At 43.3% G+C, this 9,889-nt stretch overlaps 1 protein-coding gene across 3 annotated transcripts in view; it reads right to left on the bottom strand.

Moving 5' to 3' along the window:
* Positions 1-4,703: 4,703 nt before the first annotated feature.
* Positions 4,704-9,889, bottom strand: part of Set (SET nuclear proto-oncogene) — an 11,413-nt gene continuing 6,227 nt past the window's right edge. The window contains exons 2-8 of one of the 3 annotated variants that reach the window (XM_010627325.2): positions 8,990-9,047; positions 8,235-8,377; positions 7,884-7,987; positions 7,683-7,796; positions 7,038-7,208; positions 6,809-6,955; positions 4,704-5,630 (exon numbers count right to left, since the gene is read on the bottom strand). In XM_010627325.2, coding sequence (XP_010625627.1) covers positions 5,607-5,630; positions 6,809-6,955; positions 7,038-7,208; positions 7,683-7,796; positions 7,884-7,987; positions 8,235-8,377; positions 8,990-9,047 — 761 coding nt within the window. In that variant the 3' untranslated portion in view covers positions 4,704-5,606. Of the gene's footprint in view, positions 5,631-6,724; positions 6,956-7,037; positions 7,209-7,682; positions 7,797-7,883; positions 7,988-8,234; positions 8,378-8,989; positions 9,048-9,889 lie in introns of those variants that run through there. The other 2 variants (XM_019207906.2, XM_010627324.3) reach the window with 2 other exon arrangements.

Genomic DNA, 9,889 nt, shown 5'->3' with positions numbered 1-9,889 from the left:
TGAAGGGGCGAGGGGCATTTCTGCGGCTGGGGTCGCTGTGCGGCCGCAGCTCTCTGCTGGGGTCCTGGCAGCCCGGGCACTGCCTGGCGCCCGCGCTTAACGCGGTGGCCTCCTCTACCAGGTTCCCCTCTCTGTCTCGAAGACATTGGTGTAAATGGGCCAGGAGCGCTTGGCCTTGTAAATTAACGCCTCACCCAATTTTGCCGAATTATGGCAAATTACAAACAAACTCAACTTCTCTCGGGCACATAACCTAACCCGACCGAGCTTGCTAGTTCTAAACGGTCCACCTGGCTCTAAAGAAAAATTGACGCCTTAATGTAAAATGAAATAAATCAGACACACAAGCCTATGTCATGACTTCTCTTGTATGAGAAACCCAAAGGACAAATCAAGAGCAAAATAAAAGACAATAAGAAACAGGATGATACTTTTGCAAACGGGAAGGGAACAGAAAAAAGATGTGGGCTGGGGATGTAGTAGTTCAGTGGCACCGCGCCTGCCTCGCAAGCGCAGGTGCAAGGTCCCGAGTTCGATCCCCAGTACAAAAAAAAAAAAAAAGAATGAAGATGTGTTGTGTACACATACCAACTCCCCCAGAGGAATGTGATCATTCTGTTCCACAAACATGTTCTAATAAAAAAGTGTCCGCAAAGAGAAAAGACTTTTATACCTTGCAAATAGTCACTATCTCAGGCCTTCAGCAGCTAGCCCGCCTGTGGCCCCCAGCCTGTGCGGGAGGCTCTGGGTCTGGCTGCCTCTTCCATGGCCAGCCCTAAGCCACTTCCGGACCAGCACTCTGGGACCTGACCTCACCGGAAACAGCCTCCTCCAAGGGGCCATACAAGAGGAAGGGCCAAACACAGACCTGACTTGGAACAGCCACCCTCCAGCACTTTAACGGAAACAAACTGCTCATGCTAGGACAAGCACCTAACACACAGTGGGCTCTTTAAAATGGGATTACCCAGCCGTCCAGAGCTTAACATTATCACGCATTATTTAGAAGTAATAAGACCTCAGCTTTTGACTGCAGCTCACCAAAACATACAAATCAAACTAGCAAGCTTCCGCCTTCAGTCCCCCAAGTGGAGGCAGTTTTGGTGCCTGCCTGTAATCCCAGCACTCGGGAGGCTGAGGTAGGAGGATCCCTGAGTTCAGACCAGCCTGAACTACAGAGTGAGCTCCAGGTCAGTCTCAACTACATAGTGAAACCTTGTGAGGGCAGAAGGGCTGGGGAATGTAGCTCCAGTGTGAAGGCCCTGGGTTCAGTTTCCAATATTCAAAGAAAAAAACGGGGCGGGGGGACTTTCCTTGATTAATGAAAGCTACTTCTTAGTTCCCATAACCGCCCACAGGAAGGCTCTCTTCTCTCAGCACCAGGCCCATTTATCCAGCCCAAGCCCCAGCTGCTGAATTAGCTGGTTTTGCATGCTTGCTATGCAGCCTTCTAAGAATGGAATGAAGCTAATGTAGTGGGCAGGGTATACTGGGAAACCAAGCCCAGGCTGCAGTCAAGGTGACCAGATGGCCAATCTTGTCTCCAGCTACTTGGCTGGTAAAACTAACACCTGCCTGGAAGGAATCAGACTGCCTCGCAGGATACAAAAACTACCCCCCACCCTTTCCAGGTATACAACTTCCTCCTCAGTATTGAACGGTCCTGCTACAGGTCTCTGGACAGAATCTGAGCAGTGTTGCTAGCTAATCAAACTGGCACACACCCTCCAATTGAAATTCCATTATTCTTGTTTTAATCACAAAACTGTATAGAGGTTTCCCTCAGAGTTGCTATAAAGTATCTACCTTGGAAGCCTTCATACCCACAGCCATGTATTCTAAAAGGAGTCATTTCTGCTGAGGTGGGCAGAGACTCTTGAAAATGAATATTCACTCTTCCAAGAACTCATTAGTAGGGCAAGGTGGAATAAGCTGTACTTGCAGCATTCTGAGGCTGAGGCAGGAGGATTCCCAAGTTACAGCCCAACCTGGAGCAACTTAGTGAGATCCTATCTCAAGATTTTAAAAAGGCTGGAGATGGAGGTGGAGCTCAGTTCCAAGGTCCTGGTTCAATCCCCAGTACTGGAGGCAGGGAGAGCAAAAACAAAAACCTGAATGCTGGGTGGAAGGATTCTCTAGCATGTGAGCCCGAGGGGAAAATAAAACACTTGTTTTCAGGAAACACTAGCCTAGAAGGCTTACCCTTTCTTTCGGTACCAGGGATCAAACTCAAGACCTTGTGCTTGCGGGGCGGGTGGCAGAACTGAGCTAAAATCCCCAGCCCAAGCTTACCCTTTGTAAATAACTGTATTTTTGTGACATTAATGAAGGACTCATAGCAATAATTTTGTAAAGGTAGAACCATCAGGCTTGTTTCTGGAAGCATGCAAGATTGAAATTAGCTAATTACAAAGCAATAGTGATAGATTACTAAGTGAATCCATAAGCACAACTGTTACAAGTCTGGTAATCTAAGAGACCCCAAAAGTCAATAATGGGGTCAGGAAGGCAGCTTAGCAGCAGTGCCTGCCTGGCAGGTGCAAAGCTGATTCCCATGGTGGTGGTGGTAGAGGTGTATATATATGGTCCAGATGGTCTGGTACACAGCAGAAGTCTGTCAGCCAAACATGATGCTGAGAATCTGGACCACTTAAGCTCTACATTGTAAAGGCCAGAGTCAGGTGGATATTAAGAATCTGTTCCAGAGGTCAGGTCTAACAAGATCTTGCTATGTAGTGTAGGCTTATGTTAAAGTATGGAGTTCAAGCTGGCCTTGAACTCAAGGTGCTCCTCCTGCCTTAGCCTGGGATTACAGGTGTGTGCCACCATACCTGGCTTAAAGTTGTCTTTCTGGAATTATTGAAGCAATGAGTGATCTTTTGTTTGGTTTTGTTTTGTGGTACCTGGGATCAAACTCGGGACCTTGCCCTTGTGAGGCAGGCAGCATCACCACTGAGCTAAATCCCTGGGCCTAGAAATAAGTCATCTTAACTGTGGAGGTGGCCTTTAACAATTTTAAGTTTTTAAACTGATGGATACCTTGTCCTCTATCCCAATTCACGCAGTTACTAAGTGTCCCTCGCATGAGCGGAGTATGGTGTAGCTTTAGGAAAGCACTGAGCAGTTTAGCAGAAAGGAAATAAACTCAACAGCAGGTAGCTCCTTTACTCTGCAAAGGTGCCCCACCATGTGCTGCCCACCTTTACCATACTCCCCAGGGCCAGACCTGGAAGCCCTCACACTGGGCACTCTAGGACAGCTCAGGAATTCACATCACCATTTCAATTTCACAGCTTAAGCCACTTTCTGTCTAATTTATGATCCACCCCCAAATGATAGCTGCCTGCAATGCGGTGGCTGGAGCTTGTAACCCCAGGTACTTGGGAGGCAAGGCAGGGATACTGCTTGAGCCCAGCAGTTCCAGGGAGACCTTGGCAACAAGACCCCATCGCAAAACAAAGAAATGGAGGGCCAGGATTTAGCTCGGTGGTAATGCCATTTGCCCCAGTACTAAAAACAAACAAACAAACATGATGGAGTTCTATAACCTCAGAGTACTAGGGTTTCACACACCTAAAACCATTTATTTGGCAAGCTGTAACTTTGTGGAATACAAGCATTGGCCCCAGTAACTAGTCAATTTCCCGAAGGGAAGAAAAAAAAAAAAAAAAAAAAAAAAACACTTTGTCTCCTTACTTATTCCAGGCAGGCCTTACAATTACAGCAATTCTGACACTGACACGTCAACTAGGGCAGCTGAGTCAGGAAGTACAAATAAGCCTAGAAGTTTCAGACCATGTCTCCAAAAGAAAAAAACCTACCAATCATGTACCAAGCAGTTAAATCCCTTTTATGTAGATTAACCTATGCTAGAATCTGTACTCAATAGATCACCCCCCTTTCCCAACACTCAGATCAAATCCAAAAGAAAGTAGCATTTCTCTACAAAGCAAGGAGAATGACCCCAGTCCAAAAAAATCTTTATGTTCCTTTATTGGAGCAAGATTCCCGACCAGTATACAGTGATGTGTTATACACTACCCATCTCGACAGGTTAGGGTTACACTTTGCCTACTGATGGAATAGTTCCATTTATAAAGTTTTATACATCAAAAAGCTTTGAATTTGACTAGGCTGTCCATTAATTCACCCCTGAAAAAGTGGCATTTAATTTTAGCTCTATTTTACAGCAGTAAAAAGCTTATGCATTAGGAAGCCTCTCAAAATGTTACTCTGCATGGCAGCTTGGAGCAGAGTCCGCGTCCCACCTAGATTCACACAGTGGCATCTGTTTCCTCCTAGATCCCTGGGGCTCCCAACCCTCGAGCAGGGTGCCTTGCACCAACACTCACCAGGTCTGCGCGAGGCACGCAGAAATGTGCCTGTCACATCCAGGTACACAGAGGCCCATTTTAAGAGCTGCCGACTGGAGGTAAGAAGGTTACAACTTGGAACTCAGTTCAGATTCTGGTATCTCGAGTGACATATTTTCAGACACACTGGCAAACTGTACCTGTCCCCGGCTATGGAGACTTTAAGACACTGATTCAAATCCCTTTACCCCATCCGTATAGCCCTGAGGTCGTCCTGGAAAGTGCGTTTTCAAAAATAATGGAGTTAGGTGACAAAGTCTGACAACGGCGTTGTTACAGGTCAAGCTTAGCCCTGTCAATACGTCCATTCTGAGAGAAAACATCAAACCCTTCGCGTACACATGTAGTTTTATTGTAACAAAGCAACTTGTACACTTTGAACGTTTAAAACTGCGCATCACCTTTTCCTTTCCAGTGAAAACAAAAAAGAATTTAAAAATAAACCAACAAAATTACAATAGAGAATGTCAATTCCAAATAAGACCCTACAGGTTCTGCTGATTCTCCCATGGAGTGGCAGGGCTCAAGTCATCATTAGGAGAGAATTTTATTTTAAAAGTGTCATCTTAAACTGCAAGGATGTCTGTTAACATCACAATTAAACATGCCAAAGGAGAAGCCATGTTGTCAAATGCCCGCTTAACCCACCCAAACATCTCAAACCCACCCTTTGCTGACCTTCTATACCCCATTTTTTTAAGATTTTTTTTTTCTTTTTTTAAACAAGAGAAAGTAGACAGGTACGTGTTGGTAAATGCTAACTGTCCATATTCACATAGAGACACAGTGTAATCTCTGAGCCCAATATACAGAGAAAGGAGGAAAAAAGCTAGAATTCTATGCACTACTACACAGGGGCCTAGCACCCTCCAGCTTCCAGCAGAGCAAAGGGAGCAGAAGGGTTTTCTTTTTTCCCACAGAGCACGGTGGTGTTGATTCCATACAGTTTGTGTGGAGACAGACAGGAGGGGATCAAAATGAATTTAGAACAGATGGTTGTAGAGATCCTTTTCCCAATGTATTCTGCTCAAGGCATCTCCCATAAAGTAAGTCAAGAACCATGGTGCTTGAGAAGAGTTCAAGAACAGGGCACAACTGAGCACAGGGGGGGGGGAAGACTGTAACTTGCTCCCAGGGACTGGAGAAAAAAAAAATTTTTTTTTTTAAAATAAAAAATAAAAAAAAAAAAAAAAGGAAAATAATAAAAGAAGGTTGGAACCCATCAGTGTTTGATCAGTCATCTTCTCCTTCATCCTCCTGCAAGAGAAAGTGGGCAGTTAAGTCTTCAGGGTTCATTCTCAGGCTGCCACACCAGCATGAGAGGACTACTTTCTCTGGTGTGCCCAAGTTTCTCAACCTGTACAGTAATCTACATCATATCAGGATGAAAAGCCCAAGATGTTGTTTGATAAATGATTTAACTTTTCAGCACTAACCAAATCTTTGGGCACATTTTGAACCAAATAACCTACCAAGTCAACTATTGCTTGTTTTCCCACCTTCGGTACTGGGGGATCAAACTCAGGACCTTGTGTTCGCAAGGCAGGCGCAGTGTCACTGAGCTAAAAACCCAGCCGTTCTTTTTTGGAATCAGCATCTTGTGTAGCCCAGGCTAGCCTTGAACTCATGGCAATACCCTTACCTAAGCCTCCCAAGTGCTGGGTTTACAGGCAGCACCATCACTCTGCCCCAGTGCTCAACTTGACCATTAAGAATTCTAGTTTTTTTTTTTTTTTTAGAATTGTACAGTTTAAAGCTGGGCATAGTGGCGCACGCCTGTAATCCCAGCCCTCGGAGGATGAGGCAGGAGGATCGCTGTGAGTTTGAGACCAGCCTGGGATACATAGTGAGTTCCAGGTCAGTCTCAACTACATAGTGAGACCCTGTCTCAAAAAACAAACAAAAAAGAATTCTATAGTTTAGGTTGGGGATGTAGTTCAGCAGTAGAGCACTTGCCGAGAAATGTTCAAGGCCCAATGTTCACTACCACAAAACATAACATACATGCAGCTTTTTAATTTGGAAGATATTTCTAAACTTGACCAGCTGCAGTACTATTACTTTCAGTTAGTACTGGCTAGGGAAAGAAACTTTTGCTGTCATAAAATGTAACAGAACTCCTTAAAACATTAACATGAATGAGCCTGTCAGGAGCAGTTCTTCCCCAGCCGGGTGTGGTGGTGCACGTCTGTAATCCCAGTACTCAGGAGGCTGAGGCAGGAGGATCACTATGAGTTTGAAATCAGCCTGCACTACATAGCGAGTTCTAAGTCAGTCTCAACTACATAGTGAGACCCTGTCTCAAAACATGAACATACACACACAGCACGTCCTCCCAGTCAGTTCAGGTCATGCCTACTTCCCTGTCACACCCCTAATGTGGTGTCCTCTTTTTGTAGATTATCTTCTGGGCTTAGCCTACTACTTCTCTTTACCTCTCCTTCCTCCCCTTCATCATCATCTTCATCTTCTTCACCTTCATCCTCATCCCCTTCTTCATCAATGTCTTCCAATCCTTCTTCTTCTTCATCGTCGTCGTCATCTTCTTCTCCTTCCCCTTCCTCGTCATCCATGTCAGGAACCTTGAAACAAGAACTACCTTGAGAACTCACTTTTACACAAGTGACACAACTATTGTTTTGAGAGAACCAACACTCAACTCACCAAGTAGTACTGCAACGGATTTGGCCAAATATCATCTTTGATGACCTCTCCCAACTCATCTGCGCCTGCATCAGAATGGTCGGTAAACCAGGTGAAGAAGCTCTCGGGTTCTTCATGCTGCCTCTTCCTACTGGCTTTATTCTGCGTTTGACTTGAACGTTTCGTCAAATCCTAAGTGAAAAGTGTAAAGAATTTTTGATACAAGCTCTCCACAATACCTAAACTCTGTACAATATAAAAAGTTATAATCCCCCCAAAGCATTAAAAAAAAAAAACCAGCAATATTTACACTACCGTTGTCTAACTGAAAACAATCACAAAGTGCATAGTGAGCAAAGAAACTGAAGATTTTCCAAGAAAGTATCAACTAAATTTGGCTTTTCCATAAAAATTTATCCTATATTATAAAAAGATTGCTCCACATCAGCTATAAGCACTCACACAGTAGATGCGCCTCCAAATGCACCTTACTACTTAAATGTAATCTCTAATTACTCTTCCAAACTACAAATCTGATTTCAACACATTGAGTTAACATTTTTAAAATGTTTAACAATCGACAAAATCCAAGTACTGCATAAGTAGCCCTACCAAGCCCACACACATAAAATGTTCCAATTGTCCAAGAACTACTCAAAAACACACCTTTCCAGATTTCCATTTGATCTCAGTGGACTTTGAAGATGGATCCCCACTCTCATTCAGATGAAATTCTTTGGAGAGAACTTTATTTTCGAAGTAAGGATTTTCATCAAAATACTGTAATTACAAGATGACGTATCAGTATAAACAGCTATATAAAGCTCAAATTAATTTCTAGTGTCCAGAATGATTATGAATACTTACAAAATCTATTCTGTAACCTGATTTTATATCTTCAAATTCTGTCACTTCAACTCTGGTCAAATAATGCAACGCCTCTTCATCTTCCTCCCCAAGCAGTGCAGACACTAGACCAGGAAATTACAGATCAGTTTAAGTTTAAACAAGTGAATGTTAACTTAAAAGCAAGTCCTTTTTAAGTTTTTAGTGATTCATTATGTTTCATTTTAAAAAACCACTAAGAAATGCCAAAATTTTCAGAATCACAACTGTGACTGTTTTTCATCAGGTAATTACACAGTCCTGAGCTAAACAGAGAAAAAGCATTCCAGTGTTCTCCCCTGAAGATTTCAACCTGTTCTGACCATAACATACCTTGTGGATGGTTAACAAATGTTGTTACCCAAAAGTTTGGGATTTTGGCGATCAATTCTGACCTCTTCTGAAAAAATGGTTGGCGGAGTTTGTTATATTTCTGTTCTACTTTCAATATCTCCTCACTGGCTTGTTCATTAAGTCTGAAGCAAATGAAGACATGTCAGCAATGACTTATTTGACAAACTGCTTGACTATAGAATGGATATTCAGCACTAGGAAGACTCAAAAATCCGTTTTTAATAACCAAATCACCTAGTTTGTAGCTACAGATACAAAACTAAGATACAACTTTCTTTTTATCAAGGGACACTTAAGAGTACTGGTTGTTAAAAACTCCCCAAAATGAACATTTTGGTAACAATGTATATGTATTAACTTGATCTATCTCCTGACTTTCCAAGCAAACTTACAATTGTTTCCCTCAAGCAAGATTTCTAAAGGAAACTAAGCAACAATGTTACAAGTCAAGTTAGTTCATTCAACACAGACACAATGTTAAATTATGAGAAATCCTACACAATTATTCAGAGATTTGTAGCTTTTAAAATCAAACACAATCATTACAGTCAATGTGCTTTTAAGAATCATATTCTGTGACTGTATACTTCACGGAAAAATTACACTGACTATATCTAGTATTCCCAACAAATATAAATCATCTTCCCATAACCATCAAATAGATTTGCGTATTTCAAAGATATCAGGCAACTAGATGCATTTTTAAAAATGCCCAAATAAACGAAAAACTTTACCTGTCTATTTCATTTTGTACTTCATCAATATGTTCAATTGCTTCTTGTTGTTCTTTTTCTGCAAAAAAAGGGAGCATAAAACAATACTAACAACTGGTTTTCTTGCCATTTAGACAGAAGAGGCGAACATAAAGCTGATTTTAAGAAGTGCACACTTCAAAGCGTGCTCTCCACGTGTTCATGCACTTAGTTGACAAATTACTTTTACATTAAGGGACCGTTCACAAAGCATAGTATCTGCTAGGCTACTGCAAATGATTCGCGGTAGTTACTTCCACAAAGAACAAAACAAAACAAAAAAACAGTTCCAATACAAGAACACAAGATTCCAAATTGTTTTTTCAGGAAAGATCAGGCCTTAAACCTACTCAGAAATTCCTGATGCATACTACTCAGCACATTATACGCTGGCAACGGAACGCGGGCTGCTACCCAGAATTTGGAAAGTAACCCACAACGATACACCCACCCCCATCACTTATCTCAGAGGTACACACTTTTTACAGAAAGTTGAAGATTCTGGTTACTGACCAGCACGGTGAAGCTACTAAGGCACAACCGCAGAGCTAAGGCCTCATCTGCCTCACCGCCACAAACCCTACACTCGGGGGTCCCAGAACAGAAGCCCCGGATTCGAAAGCGACCTTCCCCGCCGCTCCAAGCCAGTCCCGGCGGAAGGATCGCTTAGGCTGGCCCGCGCGATTCTGGAGCACACTTACTGGGGAATAACTACGGGCTCAGCAAACTACGGGGCGTGGGAAGAGGAGCGAGAGGAGGAGGTGTGCTCCCGTTCGGTGCCCTTTTGTCCAGCAGGGACTGCAAGAGCCCCACAGCGCTAAGGGGGCGTGCAGGGCCCGATCGCGCGGGTCATTTCCGGTAGCTGCCCGGGCGTCCGCAGCG

The sequence above is a fragment of the Fukomys damarensis genome, unplaced genomic scaffold (genome assembly GCF_012274545.1).
Source record: "Fukomys damarensis isolate Sample0158 unplaced genomic scaffold, DMR_v1.0_HiC HiC_scaffold_36, whole genome shotgun sequence".
NCBI classification, from domain to species: Eukaryota; Metazoa; Chordata; class Mammalia; order Rodentia; family Bathyergidae; genus Fukomys; species Fukomys damarensis.
The sequence above is the reverse complement of the archived record's forward strand: the minus strand, read 5'-3'. Positions and strand labels throughout refer to the sequence as shown.